Source organism: Clavelina lepadiformis, chromosome 2, assembly GCF_947623445.1.
Source record: "Clavelina lepadiformis chromosome 2, kaClaLepa1.1, whole genome shotgun sequence".
Lineage (NCBI taxonomy): Eukaryota > Metazoa > Chordata > Ascidiacea > Aplousobranchia > Clavelinidae > Clavelina > Clavelina lepadiformis.
The window spans coordinates 24,246,187-24,273,488 of NC_135241.1; the positions used below are offsets into that span (position 1 = coordinate 24,246,187).

Sequence of the window (27,302 nt, forward strand, 5' to 3'; positions counted from 1 at the left end):
ACAAACAAAACAACACAATCAATGAACACAAAACATTTATTTCTGAACAATTCATTTATTTCTGCTTGTAGCATAGCATCTTATGAAATACATCGGAGCCGGAGCCATTTTTCAAACAACTGGCTCCAGCTCCATTTGAATTTCAAGTAGAGCTCCAGCTCCGTTGAAAATGCACGGCTCCGGCTCCAAAGCCCTGATTATAACCCAGACTCTCCAACACCTGGAAATTAACATGTGTTTACCTGATCGTACGCAAGTCATTCCTAGGACAGCTACTAACCAGCAGTAATTCACGCCTTCAGATGAGATTCGTCAATATCGGGAAATAGCATCAATTCCACCGTCCAACTCGGCGGTCGGCAAACTGGGAGCCTTCAAGCAAAATATAATGGGCCGCATATTGTATCCTGTGACCAAGTAAATGTGGGCTGAGTGGTAGTTTCAGTGTTTTTATTCCATTAGCCTGTTTAACTTGGAACGCTGGCAATCCATTTCTTGATGATTTTTTCCATCTTAAGTAAAGGTTAACTATAGGCCTACTAATAACGACAAACATCTGCAAAACACAACCAGTAACCTCCCACTCACATAGCGTTAATTCTTACGTCATATTGAGAATGCAAACCTATTTAGCCAACAAATGTTCATTGTTATATAGTTTTTCAGCAAAATATACTGAGAACCAAATTGACTGACAAGCGTGACGGCTTTATATGACTTTCTTTCGCATCACATCACTGCTCCTACGAAGACCGTTGAAATATTACCATCCCTAATCCGCCCATTTTGCAATGAAATCATTAGATTAATTCTTCTAAGGCTTTTTCTTTCTTACAGCGCTGGGCGGCGTAAACTTTGCGTTTGTGGTACCTGTTGAAGTTGTAGGGCAAGCGAGTCGCTGCAGTTGTGTGACTTTTTATTACTTAGGACGATATTTTTCTCAGCCTATTATTATTTAACATTTTCAATTGGAAAATGAATTTTTCTGACAATGCCTTTGTTTTTGGTCTTTGCGATATTGCGTTGTAGGCAAAGCAGCGATTTTCACACATAATAATGAGTGGCTCGGACACTGGTTAACTTTTTAGCTCATGGCCCTTAGTGAAAAAAGTTTGGACAACCCTGATCTACGTCACACTTCAGTCAGCGAAAAGTTATATAACAGAAGTTCAAGCTTTATTTTATCAGTAACGATGAAATGATAATTTCCAATAAATTCCAGTGCTCGAACCAATCGGCCAACACGTCGACAAAATTTTAAAAAGCTTTTAACCGAGCTTTTAAAAAACTTTTGAGACAAAACTCCTGGAAGCTTAATTATGCCCTGAATTGTATAGGCAATGTATGCGAATACGTTTAACAACATTTATACGTTTCATGCGTTTATTCGTTTACTGAAACTTTCGCTTTTGCATTCTCATTTATTGGAGAAAATCTATAGCCTATGGCAAACCGATCCGACTTTGATTGTGACATTAACATTGAAGCAAATGATTGATATAAGTTAAGCTTGTTACAACGTAATTTGATTTCTAAACCAACAATGTGTTGAGAGATTGCTGAGATTCCTTTGGAAAAACCTTCCATCTACCTATATAGCTTATAAGTTATATGTTGTGAAAAAGTCGCAGTTGCGTATTCAAAGTATTTTGCACTAGGCCTACAGTATATGGCACAAAATGAGTACAATATGGGATTGAAAGGTTCAGCACTGCGTAATACGCTCGAGGCACATTATAATTTTTATAAAGCTGTTAAGGATTACCGAATGTCAAATATTTCTTGCTCAGCGCGTCGACCAAGCAACTGTATACGTTAATATTCAAGCTCAATGTATTGGCCTATGTTCAAGCAAAAGCGTGTATGTATCCCGGTATACTTTCAGGAAAATGTGTATTTAAACAGAATTTTGATGTGAGAAAAAGTTAGAAGTTGGCATAATTGCAGCAAGGATATCATGAGCATGTTTCGTGGACAAAAACGCCTAATTTTCGCCGTAGTTGCCGCTTATTTAACTTTTAGCTCTTTTTGGTTCATTTTGGACCAGACAGCAATAGACGAGAATCATCCAACAAAGCAAAATTATCCATTGAAAAAACAAATTAGCCAAGGTGAAATGAACGAAAAAAACGAGCTGGCGTTTGACTGGTCAACAACAAGCTCGGCGTCGGAAAGCAAACACTTCACACCACCCAGTGAGGCTTTGGATCCGAATTCCGCTTACTATGGAAACATTTACAAAGACCTGTATGGCCATCCTGTCCGCAACGCAAGTATCTATGGGAATGAAACGTTTAAAGTGGATTGGAAGAAATATTTCCCGGCAATTATGACTTCACTGAAGAAGTATGAAGTTCAAAATCCTACGCGTGATCCCTCGGCGTTTACAGGTGAGAAATCAACTGTTAGCCTGGAAACAAGTAACAAAGCCTTCAAAGTAGGAGATGTGCTTGTTGCCCATATACAAGCCAAAGATAGATTGAATCGAAGTAAAACTTTTGGAGGTGATTACTTCAGGGCGAGGCTAATTCTACTTCTAATTCTAATTCTGCCGACAACGCGGAATTGAAATTATGTTTTCATAAGAGATTCGAAAAAAGTGCTCTTTTATTTATTTGCATTGAACATTAAACACAGTTTTCGTGGCCGAGTGGTTAAGGCGACAGACTTGAAATCTGTTGTGCTCTGCCGCGTAGGTTCGAATCCTGCCGACAACGCGGAATTGAAATTATGTTTTCATAAGAGATTCGAAAAAAGTGCTGTTTTATTTATTTGCATTGAACATTAAGCACAGTTGTCGTGGCCGAATGGTTAAGGCTACAGACTTGAAATCTGTTGGGCTCTGCCCGCGTAGGTTCGAATCCTGCCGACAACGGTGATATTAATTTTGCAAATTCACAAGTATATTGCGAAAAGTGCCACTTTAATGATTTCCTTTATACATAGATCATTAAGCAAAGTTTTCATGGCCTAGCGGTAATGTTAATGTTAATGATAATGTTAAAGGGTAATGTTGGGTACTAGAGTGCCAGAGTGCCAGAGTGCCAGAGTGCCAGAGTGCCAGAGTGCCAGAGTGCCAGAGTGCCAGAGTGCCAGAGTGCCAGAGTGCCAGAGTGCCAGAGTGCCAGAGTGCCAGAGTGCCAGAGTGCCAGAGTGCCAGAGTGCCAGAGTGCCAGAGTGCCAGAGTGCCAGAGTGCCAGAGTGCCAGAGTGCCAGAGTGCCAGAGTGCCAGAGTGCCAGAGTGCCAGAGTGCCAGAGTGCCAGAGTGCCAGAGTGCCAGAGTGCCAGAGTGCCAGAGTGCCAGAGTGCCAGAGTGCCAGAGTGCCAGAGTGCCAGAGTGCCAGAGTGCCAGAGTGCCAGAGTGCCAGAGTGCCAGAGTGCCAGAGTGCCAGAGTGCCAGAGTGCCAGAGTGCCAGAGTGCCAGAGTGCCAGAGTGCCAGAGTGCCAGAGTGCCAGAGTGCCAGAGTGCCAGAGTGCCAGAGTGCCAGAGTGCCAGAGTGCCAGAGTGCCAGAGTGCCAGAGTGCCAGAGTGCCAGAGTGCCAGAGTGCCAGAGTGCCAGAGTGCCAGAGTGCCAGAGTGCCAGAGTGCCAGAGTGCCAGAGTGCCAGAGTGCCAGAGTGCCAGAGTGCCAGAGTGCCAGAGTGCCAGAGTGCCAGAGTGCCAGAGTGCCAGAGTGCCAGAGTGCCAGAGTGCCAGAGTGCCAGAGTGCCAGAGTGCCAGAGTGCCAGAGTGCCAGAGTGCCAGAGTGCCAGAGTGCCAGAGTGCCAGAGTGCCAGAGTGCCAGAGTGCCAGAGTGCCAGAGTGCCAGAGTGCCAGAGTGCCAGAGTGCCAGAGTGCCAGAGTAATAATATGAACAACATAATATCAATTATGTTTACAATGTAATAAAGATAATGCAACCTGTTTGTGTTGGAAATATGGAAACGGACCCATTGTGTCAATGCGTGGGATTACAAAGTGTTGGAAATAGTTGTCTAGGTTTGTGTTCGTCTCCTTTAACTCTTTGTTTAGGGCTAGGCCAGTGGTTCTCAACCTTTTTTGGCTTACGGCACCCTGCAAACAACCAAAAGATTTGGCGGCACCCACTGTCAAACTAAAAAGTTTCTGCATTAAATAAAAATAAGTTTCGCAACCGTTTTCCTGGATTAGTGATTAGTGCGCAATAACTTGCCGCACCCTTGCGAAACGTAAATGGCACCCCGGTTGAAAACCACTGGGCTAAGCCAATCAGCACGAATCCTTTCAACTCTGTAGGAGTCATTCCCTCGGGCATTACAATGTATGACGTCATTGCGCATCAAATTCGGAACCTGATTCACATTTGTTGCGAGTCCAGTGCTCGAACCAACCGGCTAACACGTCGACAAAATTTTAAAAAGCTTTTAACCGAGCTTTTAAAAAATTTTGGTAGAAAACTCCAAGAAGCTTGATTATGCCCCGAATTGTGTAGGCAATGTATACGCATCTACGTTTAACAACGTTTATACGTGAAACATACCTTTCATGCGTTTATACGTTTACTGAAATTTTCGTTTTTGCATTCTCATTTATACGAAAAAACATACATATATGCAAATGAAAAATGGCAAACCGATCCGACTTTGATTGTGAGATTAACATTGAAGCAAATGATTGATATAAGTTAAGCTCGTTACAACGTAATTTGATTTCCAAACAAAAATGTGTGGAGAGATTGCTGAGATTCCTTTGGAAAAACTTACCATCTACCTGTATAGCTTATATGTTGTGAAAAAGTCGCAGTTGCGTATTCAAAGTATTTTGCACTAGGCCTACAGCATATGGCACAAAATGAGTACAATATGGGATTGGAAGGTTCTGCACTGCGTAATACGCTCCAGGCACATTACCATTTTTATAAAGCTGTTAAGGATTACCGAATGTCAAATATTTCTTGCTCAGCGCGTCGACCAAGCAACTGTATACGTTAATATTCAAGCTCAATGTATTGGCCTATGTTCAAGCAAAAGCGTGTATGTATCCCGGTATACTTTCAGGAAAATGTGTATTTGAACAAACTTTTATGTGAGAAAAAGTTAGAAGTTGGCCTAATTGCAGCAAGGATATGATGAGCATGTTTCGTGGAAAAAAACGCCTAATTTTCGCCGTAGTTGCCGCTTATTTAACTCTTATCTCTTTTTGGCTCATTTTGGACCAGACAGCATTAGACGAGAATCATCCAACAAAGCAAAATTATCCATTGAAAAGGCAAAGTAGCCAAGGTGAAATGAGCGAAGAAAACGAACTGGCGTTTGACTGGTCAACAACAAGCTCGGCGTCGGAAAGCAAACACTTCACACCACCCAGTGATGCTTTGGATCCGAATTCCGCTTACTATGGAAACATTTACAAGGACATGTATGGCCATCCTGTCCGCAACGCAAGTATCTATGGGAATGAAACGTTTAAAGTGGATTGGAAGAAATATTTCCCGGCAATTATAACTTCACTGAAGAAATACGAAGTTTAAAATCCTACGCGTGATCCCGCAGCGTTTACAAGTGAGAAATCAACTGTTAGCCTGGAAACAAGTAACAAAGCCTTCAAAGTAGGAGATGTGCTTGTTGCCCATATACAAGCCAAAGATAGATTGAATCGAAGTAAAACTTTTGGAGGTGATTACTTCAGGGCGAGGCTAATTCGAACAGAACCAAATGGAAATTTAACAGACGGAATTGCCTGCAAAGTTAAAGATCATTTAAACGGATCTTACACCCTGCAAGCTCCGCTACTAATGGCTGGTACGTTTATCTTGGAGGTAAAGCTGGTGTGTCCACTAGAAGGAATTGCTGGATTTATAAATTTTACTTCAATGCGAAACAACAAAGGAAATTTTTTTCAGGCTATTTTACAGACAAACGAAACGGTGGAATGCAATATGGACCTAAACACATTTGACGGGTGAGAATTACAGTAGATATCGCAAACTTATTACTTTATATAAAAATTTTGTCCTATCGTAGCATTGTTCAAGGTGAAGTCTCTACAAATAAAACATTAGTCTACACTACCGGCTGAATACTGCCACAACTAGCCTATTTGTTTATTCTGGGATCCATGCAACAGTGGACAAATTTCATCAGCATGTCCCGCGGGATTGGGTGGTCAGGGATACTCATAAACTGACATGGTCTATAAAAATAGGTCCAAAATGTGTCCTGTAAGCAAAGCCGATAAATAATATAGCTTCATAGTTAACTTACATAAGTATATTGCTTATTTCCTTACCGTTATACATTACATTAAAAGAAAGTTATTTCATTACAGTTATGAAAAGACACCGATGTGCGACTACGGAAATCCAAGAAACGGAGAGACTTGGTTCTGTGTTTTGCCGCCTTCAAGGGAATGCTCACCAATTACATGGCTGGTTATTGACAGAAGAGGCCGTGTACCGCCGTTTGATTACAGAATAAAATACCTGCAAATTTATGGCAACGTGGCACAAATCGTAGGATCAGGAACACAAATAGATGTTTCACTTGGGGCGTTTAATGATGAGTCAATCAAGGTATTAACTCCGCCATCCGTCTATTTGCACCAGGGGAATTGGATAAACACACTGAGCTCAAAACCAATTCCATCTTCAAAAAACTTCCACGAGTGTCTTGAACACAAACCTGTTTATATGTTTGGTGATTCGACAATCAGACAATTTTTCTACTTGTTTAAAAGTAAGTTTGACCTGGAATTATATGGTCCAGACAACAGTAAAGTTTGGCAACAACCAAAAACTGCAAGAAGTAAAGAAGGTAAAAGCAAAATCACTCTTTATTACAGAGCCCATGGACCGCCACTTGGAAATCCAGGCCCTCCAAGTAGTCGACCTTACTTAACTGATTCCATTGATGGAATCAAAGTTGAAAATGAATCTCAAGTTTACGTAATATTTAATATAGGCTTGCATCTACTGCAGGATGAAACATCTTTGTATGTCCGGCGTCTGTTAAGTATCAAAGAAGCCATTATTCGACATCACAAATCTTTTTCAAACTCAAAATTTATTGTGAGAGGAATGAACGTAGTCGAAACAATTGACGAATGGCTCATTATGAGATATGAAACATTACTGAGGAAGATTTTTAAAAATATGACAAATGTATTTTATTTGAACTTGTGGGACATGACTACAGTGATACCTCTAAATGGTTATCATCCAACACCTCCAGTTTTAAATCAGGAAGCGTTGCTTTTGCTCAACCTTTTGTGTGAGGCATAGCGATTATAACCATTGATGACGTAAAAGTCAAAATTGTTTTTTGTTTGAGAGTTTGTAAGCCTAATTCTTTGGTTGTTAGTTATTACTAGGGCAACCAAAAGTCAATATGGTCAATTTTTTTTACCTGCTCAGAATGCTATGAAACAAGCACAAAACAAATTTCAGCTTTGTACGACGTGTGGTATAGAAGTTATTAGGTCAGATAAAGTCAAAATGTTACGTTAGGTCAAAATACGGTCAAATTGTTTCGTTAGGTCTTTTTTTAGGTCAAAATCTATTAAACTTGTAATTTTGTAACCATTTTGTAATATTATTCTTCCGTTTTTCTCTTTTCTTGTACCGCAAACAATTCCAGTCCCGCAAATTTTACTTAGAACCAAAGACACAAAGAGAGGGAAGGCTTTTCAGCGCGTTTGGTGACGTCACGATGTGACAGCATTGCATTTGAAACTGAAAGTTGTCAATCTTAATACGCAGAAACGAAAAAAAAGTCAACACTAGAAAAGCATTTTGTCATTTTTAAATGCAGCTTTAGATTAGAAAGTTGCTGTAGACAGTGTAGAGACTATCAGTATAGCGTTTTTCAAAATAAGGTCAAAATTTAAACGTTTTAGGTCAAAATGAGGTCAAAATTTGCAAATTTTAAGGTCAAAATTTAAAATTTTTAGGTCAAAAAACTGGTTGCCTTAGTTATTACACTATACCTAAAATTTCATTAAAATTTATCACACTTAATAGAACTTCAGAACAGTAGGCTACGCATGGTTTTTCCAGTCGCCCAGTTGCTTGATTCTGGCTTTTTATCTGGACAAGAGGCATCGTTTTCTTTCAAAAGAGAAAAATTGTTATTATGTGTTTCTCATTTTTTTATGTTTTAGGCTTCAAAATAAAACATTTTGTTTTTCGTTGTCATTTTCACAAATCAATGTAACTCTTATAGTAATGGTTGATACAGAGGTGGTTTGGAAACAGCTTTGTTTTGCCTTATTATTATTGTTTTAAACCAGAAGTTTGTTTTTCATACTTTCAGTCAAATAAATGTTTCAAGCACTTGGTAAACTGATCGAATTTTTACAGGTTAGTAGCAAAAACATCTGGCTTCCTGTATACATCATAATTGTAAAGCAAAAGAAAGTGAATTTAGTTTAAATTAAGTATTTCCACAAGTGATACATTTCTAGAAAATTTTCTTGTTACGCCCCGCATCCGCTGTGCGGAAAAAGAGGTGACTGCGGGAAGAGAACGCAAGAGAATAGTTAGTCGAGTTAGTGGTGCGTAAATTAGTAAACGAAAACGATTCGCTTCAATGCGGAGAGAGAGAGTAAAAGTATGAAAATATGACAATATCTTAAAAATTACAAACTCCAACTTTATAAAACAAACATGGACAGATAGCTGAACATTTTTTAGGAAAAGTCACCAAATTTCAAATTTCTGCAGCAAACAATGCGACTTTACGCCACGTTTTTCTGTGACTGTATGCAGGAGAAGCCAAGTCTAGTGTAAATAGGGTTAAGCTCGTTACAACGTAATTTGATTTCTAAACAAAAATGTGTGGAGAGATTGCTGAGATTCCTTTGGAAAAACTTACCATCTACCTGTAGCTTATATGTTGTGAAAAAGTCGCAGTTGCGTATTCAAAGTATTTTGCACTAGGCCTACAGTATATGGCACAATTTGAGTACAATATGGGATTGTCGATATCTAACAAGAAACTTTAAAAACGTTTCGATGCATTCTCTAAACGAAAATTAGACGTTTAAAATTGAACAATTTAAATTCACAAACTAAATGTTAGAAACCATGGGTTATACAAAAGAAGAAATTGATGCAGCCTACCAGCAATCATTTTTGCACTTTATTTTATGATTTACATATCCTTAAAGCAAAATGAGTAACCTAAACGATGTGTAGTTCGCAGGCTATAGCTTAATGTTAGCTTAGGTAATAATCATGACTACAATATGGTAGCCTATAGTATAGGCAACACGCATAAGTTACATATTAATAAACGTGAATTTTCAAAATGTCAACATTTCTTTTGAAAATCATACTTTTATTTTGATTGCTTGCTTTCGGTACATGTATTTTGGAACCAAACTTGTCTAATAATTTTTATCATAGTGTTGTGGTGAGGTTAGGCTGGTTGGTTGTTTCTTATAAATAATCCGACATATATAAAGATGTGACTCCGTACTCTGAACGCTTTTTTTGTTTTATCCTGGCGTCCGATTAAAGCCACATTTTTGGGATTCCCCTACTGCCAACTCTTTTCAAGGGATTTTGCAATTCTTGGAAAGATCTCGTTTGAGCCCTAATCTGCCAATTTTAGTTGGTTTACGGCCCGGATCAGATAGGCCGTATTTGAGGTAGCATAACGTGTAGATTCATGACATCAAGCAGTTAACATAAAACGTTTTTATAACGATGCTAAATGAGGGAAGTGGAATCGCAAACATTGCAGTTTTTTGTTGTTATAGAGATTTTTCAAAATCTGAACATCATTGTGTGGCGACCGTGATAACATATTATAACAATTAGATAAATTGGCACTTTAAAAGCGGTTTGTGTAGGTTTCTCCAGCTGGAATTTAATTAAATGTTTAAACAGACGTATTTATCGTCGTTAAGCAGTTATTCAAACAAAAGACTTTAAAATGTTTTAAGTAGCATTGTATTTTACCGTGTAACATTCGATGGTACTTTGGTCAAGGTTTCGGTATAATAGAAGATGTAACATAGCTTGTACGTAGCAATGTATTGTTCCTAGTAGTCTTTATTCAATCGTAGTTCCAAATTGACATGTGACGTAGTAAGTGTGTCAAGTGGTTTTCTGTACCGATGTAAATCGATTTGAATTCTTTGGATAAAAGCTTAGATTCGCTCATTGGTTAATACTGGAGTATAAAAGCAAATGTTTGGTTTAAATCGGTCTCTCTTGAAAATTCTCTTCTCTCTGAGTTATTTCCTTTGTTCTGCTGAATTGAAGTTATTACTGAATTATTCGGAATTGGGATCATGGTGTAAACATTTCTAATTCGATACAACCTATTCGGACAATATAACAATTAGACTTTATGAAGTTGGTGTTGATTTAAGAAGCAATATAGAGACAGTAAACGCGACGGAGTCAAAGATAATCATTTCGGAGTCAAACAATAAGACTAGCAGGCTTGGCTTAGGCCATCCCTAAAGCTACCACCACCATCAATTCCCATAATTGATACAGTGCTTCCACGATTATCCGATCTATTTGGGACAATGTATTCTGAAACGTGACCAGATAAGCAAAAAATTTGGGTAATTTAATTCGTACATTTGCAAGTCAACTCCTACATTTGCATTCATTATACAAGTTAAAATTATGTACATAACACATACTACTGATAAAACAACCCTTTTACGTTTCACATTACCTTTCGAACATGAATCCATCTCAAAACTTTAATAATTAGGCCTACCAGCTGTGTACAGTGTAGTTACAATTCCACAGCTGACACTACCACAGGACAGCAGCCCCTGATTGTTTTAATAGTTATGTAGTAAACTATATTATTGCGTTTCACGACATTGTGATGATTGGATTTAACGTGAAGTAAATTTCTCGGAAACGATTCGTCCAACGACTAGTTAAAAAGCCATCCAGTTTTGAAATGTTGCCACAAAATAGAGCGAATAACAATCGAATGAAGGATATTCAGTGCACGTCATTTTTGTCTTGGAAGTTGAGTGATTTAGTGCTGGCCTCGTAGTAGTAGACATTCTGTGTTCAATACCCAGTGACCCTGTACCATTGTAATGTGTTTGGCCGAGGCATTTTAGGCCCCATTATACTTGTAAAATTTCTTTGTTTATTTTACTATAAAGTAAAATTACTAAAAATGCAATTAGTCGAAAAATCTCGCGTAGGACTTCCCGAAATTTTGCATGTCATTTTGCTATGCTTTTGGCCATTATTTCATGAAATCCTAATGAAATCACATATCTCTAACTATTGTAATAGAAGGTTAAAGTCAAGTCATTTTTGAGTCAAAAATGTTAAAATTTCATCAATTTTGACCTACAGTTTTGGCTTACCTAGACATGCGACCTTGAAGTTTTTAATGTGCCATTTGCTAAGTTAATCCACGCACTAAAAAACAACACCAGCTATGCTGGCCTCTTGTTGACACTTTTTTAACAACTACGTAGAAGTCCAACTAAATTGTGGAAATTGCATAATTTCAGCATGTACGGCTCATTAACAACGTTTGCAGTTGTTCAGTGGACCTGGTGGACAGTTCTAAATTCTGGCAATGCCATATAAAATATCAGAAATGCAACTAGGAAGTGTGTAACGACTGAAACTTGCACAAAGAATAGCTTGGTAACTAGGCTCAAACGATGAGGTATCATTGCTGGGTTTAAGTCGCGCAAAGACTTGCTTCAGTTCGACGATAAAGATTGTCATACCACATCATCATGCCAAAATTGGCAAAAATTCGTGTTCTCGTCGAAAACTGTCGTACTTTCCATTTGAACCGGTGGGTAGCTTGGAGATTTTTAGAAGAAACCTCAAACTGTTTCTTTGCTGCTCACCAATTTGTCCATGACATACCCTCGCTGCACACCGGAGATCTCGTCGAAAACTATCATATTCTGCAGATTGGACCGGTGTTTTTTTGCAAATGGCCAATGAAAAATTTTAGTTGTCATTTTTTGAAAATTTGATTACTTTATATGTATTTCTGCTGGTGGTTATTCATGCTCTGGCAATGGTATGCATTTAAATAAATAGTGATGTTTTTATGTTTCTCTGAATCTTTTATGCCATCATCACTATTCATTGTAGTTTAAGGAAAAAACTCTCAAGGTTTCCTGTTGCAAAATTTATGGTGCGTTACCAAATAAAGGTTAACTTTTTAAATTTTAAAGTGTTTCATTTAGTTCATAACAACTGACTATTAACTACTGTTAGTCATAAGTATGATAGTTACATAAATAATGCCACCACCATCATTAGCAAATAGTTGCAATACTGCATACTGTTTTTCCATTGCTAAGCATTTTTGCATTGAATTACTTATTTGTGTGCAAGCCTGGAAAGATCTTCATCTAAAAATTCATGGAATTGCACTTTTTGCCTGAGATTTACTAGAATTCATCACCATATATTCTGTTCTTCGAGTTTTCAATGGACGTTTGTCGCAATACTAGATGGGGAAAATATTTTATATTGATGTTGTCACACAAATTCATATGAAGCAGTTTGCTAACCTAAATCATGTTCGTTTTGTTAATTTTTGTACTAGGTGCTGTGACAATTATCATGCAAAAGTTTAAGTGTAATCCAAACTTTAACAAGAGAATAAAAATAAAGAAAGCAGACATCACAGCATTGAAAGTTGATGCCATCACGAACGCAGCCAATGAGAGTCTGCTCGGAGGTGGCGGCGTTGATGGCGCCATCCACAGAGCGGCCGGGCATGAATTGCTGAGAGAATGTCGCACATTGAATGGATGCAAGACTGGTGAAGCGAAGATAACAAAAGGCTACAAGTTACCTGCGCGCCACGTCATTCACACTGTCGGCCCGATTGGTGAACAACCAGAAAAGTTGCAAAGTTGTTACTACAATAGCTTGGAGTTGGCTAGACGGAATAATTTATCTTCGATAGCTTTTCCGTGCATTTCAACCGGTGTTTATGGATACCCTAATGAACACGCAGCTCGTGTTGCATTAGGCACAGTTCGTCAGTGGATGGAAGAAAATGGAACAAACTTAAATTTGAAAATCATCTTTTGTCTTTTCCTAGAAATCGATAAATATCACTATGGACAGTTAGTTGATGTCTACTTTCCTGGTTTCAGCGCAAAATCTGTTAAAAGCAAACCAGAATTAGATTCTCATGCTGGTAGTGATAAGATCCAAGACAACAATGTTCAGGAGAGCAATTCATCGAGAGAGCGTCCTTCTCAAGATGGCGTGGATGCAATAAACAGAGCAGGAGCTGTTTCATCCTCACCTGCTGGTGGTAACGAGAAAACCAAGGAAGCCGTCACTGATTTAGATGACGATAAGAAAGAAAAGAAGAACTCGGAAAAAGTCGTGACTGAGCAGCAAGAGGAAGTGGACACTTTGACTGAAGATAAATCAAAAACAAAAGAAGAGCAAAAAGATGTGGAAGCACTTGGGTCTAAAGATTTAAAAGAGTATGAAACTAAAGATGAAGATAAACGTCCATCCAAAGCTGCAAAGGAGCATGGTTCTAAAGATGCTGAAAAGCACCCAGTTAAGGAAAAACGGAAATCCCAAGATGTAGACCAAAGTAGAATGGAAGGTGCAGATGAAACTGAACCTGATGATAAACCTACAGACTCTGAATCCTGTGCTCACTCTGAAAATGGTACTTCTTTTAAAAAGCAAGAAAAAGGTGTTGATGTAGACACTTATAAGCAGATCCCGTCAGAATTTGTGTGAATGTACATTGCGTAAGACCATCAACTCGTTTTAATTGAATGCTTTGTGACATGTGTGCTTCACAATAATTGTTCTGCCTATTCTAGGTGGTTAAATTTCATATTCGATTCAATCTTCATTTCTGTTAAGATTGTGTTTTCTAATTTTGTATGATTTTGTTTTATCTGAATACTTTCAACTGGATATTTAATAAGGTAGCGATTCTTGGGCTATTATTTGTGTTGTCATGCACACTTTTATGGCACAAATTTTGTTGTATTTTTCGCTATTAAATAATTTAATTAGCCTCACCAACTCCGGAAGTGATTTCAACTCTTTGAAGGCTTTACATCAGATCTTTTCAATGGAAATCAGCTTGGTTGTTGTAACCGAAAGCCAGACAGTGCACTCTCTTTGCAGAACAACTCGTTTTGACGAACCATTGAGTAAATTACTGCCACAACATAAACAATGCCGGGCAATAATCTCTTACAGAATGCAATCAGCCATTAAACTGGCGATCTGCAAATAAATTAAGAGTGTTGTCAAACAGATGAGGTCAAAGTTCAAACTCGCCTTTGTTAGGCGACGTTGAAACGCGATGGGACTTCTCTGTAAGATGATTGCACCATAACTATACAGATCGTGGCAACGTAGCATAAAATGTTTGGTTGGTAAAGATATTTTACATGTTTGGGAAAGATTTCTTCGTCCTGGTGAAATTAACAAGTTTAGTATTCGGACTAAAGTATCTTTAGAGATGACGACAATTTCAAGTTCGGCGTCATCGGGCAAGTTCTGCAACTACTAAAGGATCGCTGCTTATAAACAAATATGTTTGTCGTATGAGAAAGTTGAAGTCAATAAACGTGCATAAAACAGATACGATTAGCTGAACGTGTTCCATGAATACAAGTGTTTTTCTACGCAAGTCAGACTAAGAGATAAAAGTCGTCTGTTAATTTATTTACGCTTCAGGAATTTAACTTTAGCCTGGTTACGTCGGACAACTAAGGATTGAATGATTTTTAACTGAAAATGTTTCTTTGCCTACCATCAGTGGGGTAGGCCTGCATTGATTGATTGATAAACATAATTCCACTACAAAGGAGTCTCACCATCAGAAAGGTTCATCATCACATAAGGATGTCTGACCCTGGAGCGATGTGGCGAAACCTGGCGGAGTTTCTAGCTGTGGTGATTGTCCTCTGCTTAACCCAACTATCAGTACCAGCAAGTGGACACGGCAAAAGTAAGTCGTCATAGCATCCAGATTAGTATCAAAAAAACAAGAGCGATAAGGCGCTTGGCCAAAGCGTTCCTAGCAAGTCTTAAAAAGGCGACAAGCTTGTGAGCTATTTACCCAGGAGTAGCCTAAATGGGTCACCACCGTCATTCACTTTCACGGCAGACTCTTGTTTTATTCAGAGGTGTGTCTGCTAAAAAACGTCCGTTACAGCGAAGGCACTCAGTTTCAACACGAATGGAAGCCAGGGTGCTTGTTGAATTGCACGTGCGTCATACAAGGAGAGAAAGCTTACGGAAACTGCACCAAGCGGTAAAAGAAGCTTGTTAGGAATTGAGTTAAACTAGGCTAAAGATTAACTGCATTTAAGTCCAATTCAGTCTGCAACTTGTAAAGTTTGTTTTACATCAACTTGCTGATTTTCACTACATTTTTATACTTTTCACAGATGCAACCCGTTCTCTTATCCTCCCGGATGCAAAGTGCTACGTAATGCTTGCAGGTGTCCTTCTAAATATACTTGTCCAAACGGTGATAAGTGCCGTAATCCAGAGGTAGGAATGAATCGGTTCGAATCACATTTTCCAAGACTTGACTTGACTCGGATCCTAAATAGCAGCCTACAATTAATTGTTTGGTTTGTCCTTAAGATTTATACGAGGCTAAAACTTAACATTCTGCAGACTGGCAAACTGTATGTGATCGGGAAAGGTTGGAAAAACGACTCTTGCAACTGCATCTGTTTGGGTGAAAGAAGAGGCGCATTTCGATGCCAGTGCGCAAGTAAATTATAGTCCCTTATTCGCTTTATGTAAAATTTATCATATTGTGCTGGGCAATAGAGTCTGTAAATTGGTTTAAGTTAGTTTTGTGTTTCAAAAAGCAACCAATAGTAATAATAATTTCAGTATGCTATATATTAATATCATTCAATTGCATAAAGCTCTTTATATTCAGGCAACGAAAGCAAACCGATCGCTCAATTCAAGCGAAACGAAACGGAATCGACGAACGCAGTAATCATGAAAGATCGCTGCGTGCCAGATAAGAACATCACTTGTTATAGCTGCCGCACTCTAGGTCAGTGTACGTCATTGGCACTCCATTTGAACTTATATATGGCTTTTAATTAAGTGATTGAATTATGTTATTTTGCAAGACGGCTTAATCCATGGACGAGAAACTGGCAGTAATTTCAGTGTTGTAACCGAGTCATTTTTTCTGACTCGAGTCAAGTGAAGTTAATTTGAATTGTAAGTTAAAGTTGTGACTTGAGTCAAGTCAGGTCAATGTATTGAATTCTAAAATGTTCCTGAAGTCACACTATGCGCTGCGTCACATTGGTTATCATGACGTCACGGCTGTCCTCAATACAGTCGGGTTGATGCTACTTTCGGAGAAGTGTAAATGTTTAGAAAAAATATTGGTTATTTGCCTAAAGCTCCATATTTCGCCGTCACAACTCTAATAACGCGACTCGAGTCATTTAGGACGTTTGATTCGAGTCAAGTTAAATCACGCAAAAATATGTGATACAATTCGAGTCAAGTCACACGAGTCATTAACGCACTGAGTAATCTACAAAAACCCTTAGGAATTAAGCTATTGTTTTAATCCTTAATCAGATTATTTTAGCTCTTTGGCTTAACGTTATCACTAATAGTAACAACGCATGGAGACCCTAATTGCTTTCGTAAGAGAAAATGTGACCGGTGGCCCCACCAATTCAATCAAAATGGTATAAAGACAACTCTGATGTGTACCTGTTATGGTCCGCGGGGATTCACCCAATGCATAACCAGGCGTCCGACAAGGAAACGAGAAAGAAGGTTTTGTTCATTCCAACTTGAATGTCGTAAAGTCAAGTTTGTTTCAACGAAAATTAGATGTAACTAATTGATGATGTTTTGCAGATCGTACCATTCGTCTTCAGCCAACTCAATGATTGAAATGTATGAGACAGAGGGGATGGACATTTTTAAAACTCGAACAAAACATTTAGAGTTGAGCGTGCACGGAACTAATTGACCCCAACATCAAGAGATTGTTCAAATTCTGACGCAGAAGTATCGTCTTATTTGTCATTAAAAACACGTCGATTAAAGTGTGTGTTTTTCGATCTATCTAGCAACGAACGATTTTAAATTTTACTTTTGAGCAACTACGCGATCGTGTACCGGGATAACCTTTCGTGCAAAGCTGAAGAAAACGTTATTTCCAGAGGAACACCAACACAGGTCGAGAGTAAAAGGTGAGATTCAAAGGGATCTAAAGACAACAAGTAGGCCTACGAATAAGCACAAAAATGTCCACGTCACAACATAGTTTGCTGCGCTGATTAACAAGAAGCTTATTCGAGCTATTGGCTAAAAAGCTGGTTCGAATGTAAGTAATGCTCTAGCCCTAAACTCCCGAAACAATTAACCTAATAATTACCTAATAAAGCACGTTCTGTCTGCAACACTTCCTAGTACCAACGGTGGTACATGATATCCAGGAAACTGATTGATATCGAACTATTGAAGTCGTGTAGCACCGATGAACACTACGAGAAACACTGCGCTGTGATTAAAACTCACACTTGCTAGAATGACCAGATCAAGATCACTCAATCATAATCTGTATAAAAATCAAAGATGTCACACAGTGCCGCTGTCGTAAAAGGTGCTAGTGTCGTCAATGTCTTAGCTTTGAATCAACAGCATTGTTGGTCCAGGCTAGCGTGAAAGTACTTACCAATTCCTCGCCTGGCAAAATGTGCAGTTGAATGGATTTTAAAGAGAGAAATTTCTTAAAAGTTTTCTATTCCAATTTCCAACAGTAAACGTGCTTCGCCTTGCATCTGTAAGTTATATAGAATTTGCATATGCACGAGAGAGCGAAAGAAAGTCATTAATAGTTGAACGTCTCCAGTGATTTTCTAATAGTTATGTTTTGTGCTTGTGTGGCCTTAAACATAATTAGCAATTATTTGATAAGCAGAGTGTTTAGTGTTAAGATCAACACAAATATGCCTGTTAAATAAACAGGTCTATCTACAGTACATTTCCTGTCAACGTAGACCCTGTTTAGCATACATAGATGATACAACATAGATCATACCAAGGCTTACTTGGCCTGACATAAAACATCTGCCGTATTTTATTTAATGCTTGTTATAATAAGTTATCATTGCAATGTCTATTGCTTTAATTAGCCAACGAATCTGGCCTAGCATATAGCAATGGACGTGATAGTAGCTGGGTACTCAAAGACTGAGACATCGTCCTTAGCTGCAGCTTTATCTCACTTAGGTTACAACGTTTATGACTTTCCTGAGCAGTTATATATATTGTATATACTGACTGTATATATAGGCTATATTTACTGAAGTTAGTTGCAACAGTTAGTACGTCAAAGTTTAAAGCAAAAATACTTCATCTGAACTTTGAGGCTTTGAGTAAGCTCATTGTCATTGACCGTCTCGGGCCCATTGCATCTCTCTAAAAGACCAATTAAACTTCTGAACAACTCTTCCAAACGTCTTGCTAACTGGGCCCACTTTAAGCGAGAGTCATGACCTCTCCAAATTTGTTGAACCTATCGTCGGTGCGGCTAAACGTAGGCAATCATAACATTGACAAGCCCCAATCTCGCAGATGTCGTTCTTGACCAGCGGGCTTTATAAGAGGGTCCGCGCCGCCATTATTTTTTTTCTGCCCAGGTGCATTGTGCTGCAAATGTACACTGATGTGGTCTCAGTAGCCAGGTGGTTCGAGCGCTGGCCTTGCTATAAATCCTCCGGAAAATAAATCTTGGTCCTTGTTCGACACCCAGTGGCGCCAAACCTTTGTAAGGCATTAACAGTCCTCGCTTCTGTTCAATTCTATAATATATATATCTCGACGGGGAAAATTTAACTTAAAACTTAAATATATATGCTATACGGTGTAATAAAACACGTTCATTTTAAATGAGCAATAACAAATACAATCATCAAACAACACATCACTGGATGATCGCGAGCAGAAGCAGAAGCCTTGAAAAGCTCAGCAATGACGTTCCTGCAAACTGCAACGTTCGTTTCATCTTAACAAAACCAACGCTGAAAAAGTGAGCTTAACTTGTCAAGCAATAATTTTCCGGGATGAAACTTATGATACTTGTAAGTGACGAGACACAGGGTTAAACACAACAACACAGACGTGGTTGCAGCTTCTCGTTGTATTCGAATAAATGCCGGATGAGTTGCCATGAGTTTGTCACTGACATTTCCACCGATGTTTTCACGAGGGAAAGGCTTGTCGGGAATTTCCTTTCCTAGAAACTCACACAAAGGTTCCCATCCTTGACGGACATCGTAGACCAGCAGTTTATCAGGAGGACAATTCTGAAAGCGTTAATTTGTTTCATGTTCCACTGCATATGAATCAAAACAATGCGACAAGCATCACAACAAACGATCTCACCTGTTGGCAATACTTGGTATGTTGTCTGAAGCCTCTTTTCAGTAAAATGACATTGCTATGATAGCTTAAGTAAAACGGATGACGCATATGTAAACCAGATCGACACATGACTGAAAGTCAGAAAACATTCTAATTGTTAATACGTTGTTTTAAAACCTGGGATTTAGTTTATCTGATACAAAATGCTAACTAACTTGAGCGCGCGAACACACAAGTAAATGTTGTGTCTGGTATAATCTTTATTCTCGAGCTGAGATAAATATTTTTGCACGCCTTCAACTTCGCGAGATTCTTCGTCGCTCGAGCTCCAGTTATGCACCAGTTAGATCCGATGAAACAGACAGATTTTTTACTTTGCTTGTGTGTATTGTCTGAATTTTGGACTGTTTTTTTGGATCTCCAAACAGGAAAAAGCGCCCGTGATTATCTTGGCAATGTAGCACCAGTGGGATTTGAACACGAGCCGCATTATTGCGGTATAGAGTATGAGTATAGAATTGGACTCACCGTTATTACGACAAAATTTAAAAAACTTCCATCCTGTTGGTGAAAGTATTTGCATGATTTTATAGGTGAAATTCTTTCTTAAAACCTCGTTGTGTTTGCTGTAGCTCTTGTACCAATCGTCCTCTTCTCTTGTGGTTAAAATAATCTGAAACGTTTAAACACTTGAGTGTGATATTTGCTTCCAATCCCAAAATATTACAGACATGAAAGAAAATACGACTTTGAGAAAGACAGACAGCTTGTTGGTGTCAGGATGCTCCTTTCTAATAAAGTTCTAAACCTTGTTTCTTTATAATCTCTATGCTTCGTGTTAAGTATTATTTCTATGTTATTGAGAAACTGTTAATGAAACGTTTTTATGACAAAACCCAGTCCAATGTCTGGAATTGCTTGAATCATCTGCGTGATTATAGAGTAGAGTAGGTTTGGTTTATTGCAATAGTATAGTTTCAACAATACTTACCTTAGTATCTGGGAAAACTTGTAATAACTCTTCCCAAATCAAGTTAGGCGGGCAGTCAGTCACTGCATCCACTGACTGATACATCTCTTTGAAATCTTCAATACTTCCACCACTGGATGAAAGTATCTTGGCCCACTTATCGCCATGATACCAGAAGTGATCAAGAAAATCATAGACGGTGTAACCCAACTCAGATAAAGCTGCAGCCAAGGACGTTGTCCCAGTCTTTGAGTACCCAGCTACTATCACTTTCATTGCTATATGCTATACCACATTCGCTGGGGTTACTAAAGCATTCGAAATTACGATAATTTATTACAGCTGATAGTAAATAATATGAGACAGGTGTTTTATGCCGGTTCAATGGACCTTAGCATAGTCTGTGTTATATATCATCTATGTATACTAAACAGGATCTACGTTGACAGGAAATATACTGTAGAGTAGCGCATTTGTGTTTGTTTTTACACTTACGGTATCAAAACGTTGCTAATTACATTAAAAGCCAGGTAAGCACCAAACACTAACAGACAATCACAACGGCATAAAATGTGCAAAAATGTTGCTATAGTCAGTACCCAGGAGAGAAATTTGAAAAAATTATTGTAGCAAATGACCAAAACTTAACAATTTCATTCTTAGTATTATATATTTTTGGTTGGTTTTCAGCATCGGTGCTCGCAAATGCCAATTCGGTTCCAGTTCCAATTTGTTCCAGTCCCAATGCGTGCGGAGAAGAAAATAGCTTCGTTCTTCAAGTCAACAAAAACGGCCAAGTTGTTGTTTTGGCTGAACAGGAAACCGGATGCTCGTTGTTGGTGTAGTTGTATCCCAAGCCACTATGGTGACAGTTGAAGTCACTGCGTGCAGACTTGAGGGAAAAGGGACCAGAATCGGAAACAGGTTTATATGGTGATGTGGCGATTGACTTGGCCTGCCACTGATGATGACGCCACTAAACAAGTGCGGCCAGCTCTCACCTAAGCAGGCCAAGTATATAACAGCCGAGTATATCCATCCATAAGTCGCGTTGACTTTTGGTTTGTGGTCTGAATTGGCAGCAGCAAGCGAGACGCTACAGTGAAGTGCCTTGGAGGCCAGCTTTGGTGGTCCGATAATTAATCTTTAAGTTAGCTTGATAAACTCCTTTTATGAATAAACTAGTCAGTTATTGTCACGGTACGGTAAAGATTTGGGTAGCAATTGTCAACTTAAAATAGCAGTGTTCGACTAAAAATCTTAAAATACCGGTAACTTCTGTGAAGTTAATTTAGCTGGTAAAATTGCATAGTTACCATGTAATAGTGTTCAGTGCCAAATTTTCAAGTTCATGTTTGCCCACCAACCAAAAATTAATTTTCTTTTATTCGTTCATAGCATACTTTGTACAAGTTAGACGTCATCCGGATTTCAACCAATCAGGTGTCATATAATTTTCATAATCTTCATAATCTCCAACTGAACATTTGTTGTTAAGAAAAGATATATGGGGAAGATATCTTTTTATTTAAATTAACTAAATGCTCTTGAAAACTCCTTTTGTCTATCCAACTCTTGACTCCACTGTTTGTGCTATCGCTTATTTATTTCTTCCAACCAGCAAAATATTTATAATGTTTAAATTCTTAAGTATACTCGAAATGTGGTCATATTTTTATTGCATTAGAAGAAATTATGCGTGCACTATTTACCAATACATACTTTTCAGAAAAGAGAGACTTGACTAAAACCATTCCTATTTATCGGATATGCTATAAACTATAAGTATAGCATATCAAAAAATATATGTCACAGAATATCTTACTTCTAGCCACTAACACTTTGACAACACTTTTACGTCACTGAGATTTGTTAACAAGAAGACGTGTAAATTCGTAAAACGCTAAGTGTACCACAAGCTCTTGAAAAGCACTTTCAAAGACCAAATCTTACATTTAAAACCCAGCAAACTATTTTATGCTTCAAGAGCTATCATGTAGACCGGCATGTAGACAGAAATCCAGTCGCAAGTGGGCCTACACATTCAGATAGCTGGAATAACAGTGATATCCCGGCTTACTTAGCCTTGCTTCCTATGTTTTACCAAGTAGCCGCGCTCTAGAAACCTATACAACGGTTCGTGCATTATGTTGCAGGAAGTCACGTTTGCGAGTAAGTATTCGCCAGTTTTGTTCATTGTAATTAATTCGTTTCTTTTACGTTGGAAATTACTCACAAACAAACGCACAACATATCTATAAGCAAATCACGCGAGTGCAACCTGGCTTGCTGCTTAAGAAAGGACAATAATATGCCGATTAAGTTCACATCCCGTTTAAGTTAGCAAAAAATCTTCGCAAAATCTACAGATTCGACTGTTTTAGAAGTTTGTTGGTACTTGCAGGAAATCAAACATATCATCAAAAACATGTCAGTTTGTCATCAAAAAAGTTAAGCAAGCAACTTTTGTAAATTTGACTATTAATAAAACATATCATTACCTGTCGGCTGATGCATATTGCAGCAGGCTATTTAGAAATTGCGTTGAAATTTTAGAAATTACATACAAAAAGTTAAGCTAACTTTAGTCAAGGTATCGATCAATCTTGAATGGTTACTGGTCAGCGCCTTCAGCTTTGCTCATATTATATTATATATATATATATATATATTATCTCCAACGTCACGTGATAATAGCTACTGTATTGACAAATTAATGATTGTTAAGTTCGCGCAAACTGCGCAGAATCAGATTGCGAACTTAACAGGAATCAGCTGTGCTTAATGATACGTACAAAAAAGTGGCAAGCATAGGAAAACATACACGATTAGTTACAGCTGGCATCATGGTTAGCAAGATACGGAAAATGATCATTTTATCGACGCTCTGCTACATATGCTTCGGTATGTCCTGCATATAGCTTTTGTGTATGCGCGAGAGAATTGTTGAATGTGTGTTATGTTTGCGCAAAAACTCGGGCCTAGTCAGTGAAATGTTTGCTTGTCACGTAATAACCCGATAGACAAACGTTCTTACCTGCTGAGACCAGAAAGCAACGTTAGCAAGTTTTCACGAATTATAACGACCGGTGGTTGCTTGTAGTTGTGAACAATTCGTCTGGTGCAATAAACTGTGGAAAACTGTAATGAAGATTATTGTGGCTGGATATTCGAAGACTGGGACCAAGTCAATGGTGTTGGCTTTATCTGAGTTAGGTTACAATGTTTACGATTTCTTTGACCACTTCTGGTATCATGGCGACCAATGGGCCCGGATTTATTCATCGGGCAGTGGTGGAACCATTGAGGATTTCAAAGAGATGTATCAGTCAGTGGATGCTGTCACTGATGCCCCACCATACATGTTTTGGGAAGAGATTTTGCAAGCATTTCCTGATGCTAAGGTAAGTTGTTAAAGTATTTTTCTTAACCAGGTGTTTTCAACCAGTGGAGCGAAGCCTATCGAAAAGCAATTATTTGGATCCCTAAATTTTCAACTTATTGTCATCAAAAACTGCATTTCATAGAAGCAAATGGTGCAACAATAGGTCAAATGTATTTAGGGGTTATTTTAGAGAAATAAGAAAGGTTTGGAACTCTCTGTTCTAAGCTAACGCTTAACCAGATAATGTGTGCAGATTTGAAAACGTTGATGTATTTGGTGTAAGTTTGAAGACACACAACGTAACTCAAGTTCGGCGCATATTTTTCAAGGTAATTCTTACAACGAGAAATGACGAGGCCAGATGGTACCAAAGTCTTAGTAAGCAGACTAGAATGATGAAGGAAAATTTCACTTACAACCTCATGCAAATATTATCCCCAACTGGACGTAAATACTTCAGACATTATCGCGATGTAGGTGAGTCTTGGGCATAATTCATCATTGCTATCTTGTATACCAACAACTTTAACATTTTTGCAGTCTCAATTCTATGGAACATAAGAATGAGAAGTCCGTTTGATTATTCATTCATTGACAACGAAATGTGGCTTAGAAAGCGCTTCAGGCAACACACGCAATATTGCAAACAAGTAAGCTGTGTATCTATTTATGTATTTAGTGTACTGAGATGTCTGGTAGTCTCACACATGAAATATCAACATTTCAGAATTGTCCTCCTGATAAACTTCTGGTCTACGATGTCCGTCAAGGATGGGAACCTTTGTGTGAGTTCCTAGGAAAGGAAATTCCCGACAAGCCCTTCCCTCATGAAAATGTTGCTGGAAATATTGTCGATAACTTAATGGCAAAACATCCAGCTTTGATTCGTATGCAACGGGAAATGAAAGTCACTGTTGCTTTGTTCGCTCTTGGCTTTCTATTTGGCTCCTACAAACTTTTAAAACATAACTCGGGCGCGATTTTACACAAATTGCGACCAGCCGTAAGGTGGTTTCAGTAGCCAAATTGTGTTTACAACATTAAGTTCAATGCGTGATTACTAGGTGCATTAGCCGTCTATTCGAATGGAATAAATTATAAAAAATAAAACATAACGCCTCGCCTGGCGAAGCTAGACAGAAAAGGTGATCATGTTATTAGATATTTTTAATTTTTAGCATGGCAACAATTTTTCAATTCAGTTACTATACAGCCACAAACCGAAGAGGTCGCTATAAGGTCGGAAACAACTTCATAGTCATAAAGAAATCACCAGTAGTACAGTCACCGTTATCTATTGAGCAGTACTGACGGCCATTGCTTCACCTGCTAATATATGTTGGATTACATACGTGACAATAACAGCGAATTTAACTGGATATTCGAAGAACCGAAACCGCGGTGGTTCCAGCTCTATCTGAGTTGGACTACAATGTTTTTCATTTTCTTAATCACTTCTTTATTAATGTGTTGTGATAGGTTCAAGATACTTTTAACCAGAAGTTAGTTTGTTCGCGGTCAATTTCACACGGTTAATTGTCGTAGAACCAGTTTAGTCAATGTAAGATTTCAAGAAACGCAATATTCAGAAGAAGTTACGTCGCTTCCGCCCTTTTTTGTGGGAAGAAATTAAACAAGCATTTGATTTCAGAAGCCGAATGTTGTTCAAAAGAAAACGTTCAATTTTGGCTGCACCGAAGGATGCTATACCGAAGATACTTTTCACAGTTTTTTGTTAACCTAACTTCGAAGTTACAACCTAATAGCCTCAATCTACTTTCTAATCTGAATCTAAGTTCTATTATAGGCTACCCTAATCTTCATACCAATCCATTTCACATATCTTCAAAAAAGCAACATAAATACCTCTTCTTAAATAACATTAATGAAAATGATGTGAATATTGTGAGTTTCAATCGGAATTTTCACAAAGACACGCTCGGTAACCGAGGCTCGAGCGATGAGGAATCATCACCAGGTTTACGTCCGTTCCTCAGTCCGGGAATAAAGATTATAATACCGTACGACATATTACCAATAAACATATCTTAATGTTTGTGTAGTCATCTAAAACAACCTGGCCGGAAAAAGGCTAATTGCCTTATCTGTCCCCTTAAAACTTGCACATTCCAATGAACAAATTTTATTTGTGCAATTACTTTCATGTATTCACTTGCTATTGAAAATATTACCAACGGAACCATACGGTTGACCACAATTTGTCCATTATTGCTCCGGGGTTAGATTTGTAGAGTTTATATGATCCATAAAGTAACCCTAGGGAAAGTATTACTACAGTGCCAGCCATTTCCCGTTGCATGCGTATCATAGTGGGGTGTGTTACCATCATTTTGTCAACAATATTTCCAGCAACATTTTCATGAGGAAAAGGCTTGTCTGGAATTTCCTTTCCTAGAAACTCACACAAAGGCGCCCATCCTTGACGGACATCGTAGTCCAGAAGTTTGCCAGGAGGACAATTCTGAAATTGGTAGTTGTTAGCCCGCCAAACATTTGAATGCATTTGAACAAATAGCGGAAGAGAGTAAAAGTCTTACTTGTTTGCAATATTGCGTGTGATGTCTATAAGCTTTTGTCAGCACCATTCGGTTGTCGGCGTGAGAAAAGTCGAAAGGATGTCGCACTTCTATCCCAACCAGAGCCATGACTGTTATAGAAACAGTTCATTTTAAGCTTATTAAAGTTATCCAAACCTACGTAGAGATATCATTTTGCTGTACAATAAGTAGCTTGTTTGTTTTTAACTTACTGACACGACGATGATGTTTAAAGAGTCGCCATCCGGTCGGCGATAACACCTGCATGAGTTGGTAGATGAGATGACTACTGAGTGCTTTTGTCTGTTTGCAAGCGCTCTCATACCAACTGTCTTCATCTCTTGAAGTCAAAATAACCTTGAAGTTAACATTTCAAACAATAAGAGGGCGTTCAAGAGTTTAACTGCAACCTTTTGTTTTGAAACTTTACCAAACAAGCCAAATCAGTTACGTGGCAGTATTTAGCTTTTCTCATACGTGCTAACAGGCTTAAATATTAAATAGTAAAACGCGATATTGACTAATTACAGTCTATGGAGTAAGGTACAAAGTTCCTTCTACTGAGTCAAATAAAACTTTTCACTAAATCGTTTCCTCCGAGCATGCGGCAATATCTACTTTGTTCAAGTTGTACGAGTGTCTTGGTCAATCAAAAAACTTAAACTCGCAACAACATTTCTGACTTTGCATACACCTCACCTACTTTTGCGTCTGGATATGCTTGTAAAATCTCTTCCCAAAACTTGTACGGTGGAGCATCTGTTACAGCATCCACTGAATGATACATCTCTTTGAAATCTTCAATACTTCCACCACTGGGTGAAAGTATCTTGGCCCACTTATCGCCATGATACCAGAAGTGATCCATATAATCATAGACGTTGTAACCCAACTCAGTTAAAGCTACAACCATGGTCTTGGTTCCGGTTTTCGAATATCCAGCTAAAATAACTTTCATTTTGTCGAATCATTCAAAGGAAGCTTTCTGCCAGCTAGAAGAGTAAAATAAAACCCTGCTTATAACAAAACATATTTCTTGCA

General features: G+C 38.4%; 5 protein-coding genes and 1 non-coding gene across 13 annotated transcripts; 5 read left to right on the forward strand and 1 right to left on the reverse strand.

Moving 5' to 3' along the window:
• Positions 1 to 2,793: 2,793 nt before the first annotated feature.
• Trnas-uga (transfer RNA serine (anticodon UGA)) lies at positions 2,794 to 2,875 on the forward strand. The gene has a single exon. It is a non-coding gene; the product is annotated as a tRNA-Ser (tRNA).
• Positions 2,876 to 4,734: 1,859 nt separating this feature from the next.
• Positions 4,735 to 7,928, forward strand: LOC143447293 (NXPE family member 3-like). 5 transcript variants are annotated; one of them, XM_076947323.1, is made up of 4 exons: positions 4,736 to 5,759; positions 5,861 to 5,919; positions 5,993 to 6,178; positions 6,286 to 7,928. In XM_076947323.1, the coding sequence occupies exon 4, from the start codon at positions 6,302 to 6,304 to the stop codon at positions 7,235 to 7,237; it is 936 nt and encodes a 311-aa protein (XP_076803438.1). In that variant the 5' UTR covers positions 4,736 to 5,759; positions 5,861 to 5,919; positions 5,993 to 6,178; positions 6,286 to 6,301; the 3' UTR covers positions 7,238 to 7,928. The 5 variants fall into 5 exon arrangements, with proteins under 5 accessions (XP_076803435.1, XP_076803438.1, XP_076803437.1 ...); XM_076947320.1 differs by lacking the exon at positions 5,993 to 6,178 and having other exon boundaries at positions 4,735 to 5,776; XM_076947322.1 differs by having other exon boundaries at positions 4,736 to 5,919.
• Positions 7,929 to 12,163: 4,235 nt separating this feature from the next.
• Positions 12,164 to 13,990, forward strand: LOC143446869 (uncharacterized). Its single transcript, XM_076946716.1, has one exon. It carries the CDS (start codon positions 12,500 to 12,502, stop codon positions 13,694 to 13,696), a length of 1,197 nt encoding a protein of 398 aa, XP_076802831.1. The 5' UTR covers positions 12,164 to 12,499; the 3' UTR covers positions 13,697 to 13,990.
• A 135-nt stretch (positions 13,991 to 14,125) lies between these two features.
• Positions 14,126 to 17,019, forward strand: LOC143446870 (uncharacterized). 2 transcript variants are annotated; one of them, XM_076946717.1, is made up of 7 exons: positions 14,126 to 14,927; positions 15,104 to 15,233; positions 15,370 to 15,475; positions 15,605 to 15,704; positions 15,879 to 16,001; positions 16,585 to 16,750; positions 16,835 to 17,019. In XM_076946717.1, the coding sequence occupies exons 1-7, from the start codon at positions 14,822 to 14,824 to the stop codon at positions 16,947 to 16,949; spliced, it is 846 nt and encodes a 281-aa protein (XP_076802832.1). In that variant the 5' UTR covers positions 14,126 to 14,821; the 3' UTR covers positions 16,950 to 17,019. The 2 variants fall into 2 exon arrangements, with proteins under 2 accessions (XP_076802832.1, XP_076802833.1); XM_076946718.1 differs by having other exon boundaries at positions 15,605 to 15,668.
• A 1,838-nt stretch (positions 17,020 to 18,857) lies between these two features.
• LOC143446090 (uncharacterized) lies at positions 18,858 to 27,302 on the reverse strand. 3 transcript variants are annotated; one of them, XM_076945575.1, is made up of 4 exons: positions 20,340 to 21,763; positions 19,877 to 20,021; positions 19,370 to 19,479; positions 18,858 to 19,290 (listed from the first exon to the last, which is right to left on the reverse strand). In XM_076945575.1, the coding sequence occupies exons 1-4, from the start codon at positions 20,592 to 20,594 to the stop codon at positions 18,991 to 18,993; spliced, it is 810 nt and encodes a 269-aa protein (XP_076801690.1). In that variant the 5' UTR covers positions 20,595 to 21,763; the 3' UTR covers positions 18,858 to 18,990. The 3 variants fall into 3 exon arrangements, with proteins under 3 accessions (XP_076801690.1, XP_076801689.1, XP_076801691.1); XM_076945574.1 differs by lacking the exons at positions 19,370 to 19,479; positions 19,877 to 20,021; positions 20,340 to 21,763 and adding exons at positions 26,262 to 26,371; positions 26,474 to 26,618; positions 26,965 to 27,302 and having other exon boundaries at positions 18,870 to 19,290; XM_076945576.1 differs by lacking the exons at positions 18,858 to 19,290; positions 19,370 to 19,479; positions 19,877 to 20,021; positions 20,340 to 21,763 and adding exons at positions 25,831 to 26,185; positions 26,262 to 26,371; positions 26,474 to 26,618; positions 26,965 to 27,299.
• Positions 23,199 to 24,724, forward strand: LOC143446417 (uncharacterized). The gene is made up of 4 exons (XM_076946037.1): positions 23,199 to 23,722; positions 24,033 to 24,180; positions 24,244 to 24,353; positions 24,431 to 24,724. Exons 1-4 carry the CDS (start codon positions 23,465 to 23,467, stop codon positions 24,722 to 24,724), a joined length of 810 nt encoding a protein of 269 aa, XP_076802152.1. The 5' UTR covers positions 23,199 to 23,464.

What these genes read in the sequence shown, in the direction of transcription:
- LOC143447293 (XM_076947319.1), top strand. Translation starts at nt 5,753, where the DNA reads ATGGCTGGTACGTTTATCTTGGAGGTAAAGCTGGTGTGTCCACTAGAA. An exon ending in GACCTAAACACATTTGACGG is followed by an intron (nt 5,920 to 6,285) that starts GTGAGAATTACA and finishes ATTTCATTACAG; the next exon opens with TTATGAAAAGACACCGATGT.
- LOC143446869 (XM_076946716.1), top strand. Translation starts at nt 12,500, where the DNA reads ATGTTCGTTTTGTTAATTTTTGTACTAGGTGCTGTGACAATTATCATG.
- LOC143446870 (XM_076946717.1), top strand. Translation starts at nt 14,822, where the DNA reads ATGTCTGACCCTGGAGCGATGTGGCGAAACCTGGCGGAGTTTCTAGCT. An exon ending in TACGGAAACTGCACCAAGCG is followed by an intron (nt 15,234 to 15,369) that starts GTAAAAGAAGCT and finishes TACTTTTCACAG; the next exon opens with ATGCAACCCGTTCTCTTATC. An exon ending in ATAAGTGCCGTAATCCAGAG is followed by an intron (nt 15,476 to 15,604) that starts GTAGGAATGAAT and finishes AACATTCTGCAG; the next exon opens with ACTGGCAAACTGTATGTGAT.
- LOC143446090 (XM_076945575.1), bottom strand. Translation starts at nt 20,594, where the DNA reads ATGAAAGTGATAGTAGCTGGGTACTCAAAGACTGGGACAACGTCCTTG. An exon ending in AAGTTTTCCCAGATACTAAG is followed by an intron (nt 20,022 to 20,339) that starts GTAAGTATTGTT and finishes TAAACGTTTCAG; the next exon opens with ATTATTTTAACCACAAGAGA. An exon ending in TAAATTTTGTCGTAATAACG is followed by an intron (nt 19,480 to 19,876) that starts GTGAGTCCAATT and finishes TCTGACTTTCAG; the next exon opens with TCATGTGTCGATCTGGTTTA.
- LOC143446417 (XM_076946037.1), top strand. Translation starts at nt 23,465, where the DNA reads ATGAAGATTATTGTGGCTGGATATTCGAAGACTGGGACCAAGTCAATG. An exon ending in AAGCATTTCCTGATGCTAAG is followed by an intron (nt 23,723 to 24,032) that starts GTAAGTTGTTAA and finishes ATATTTTTCAAG; the next exon opens with GTAATTCTTACAACGAGAAA. An exon ending in ACACGCAATATTGCAAACAA is followed by an intron (nt 24,354 to 24,430) that starts GTAAGCTGTGTA and finishes TCAACATTTCAG; the next exon opens with AATTGTCCTCCTGATAAACT.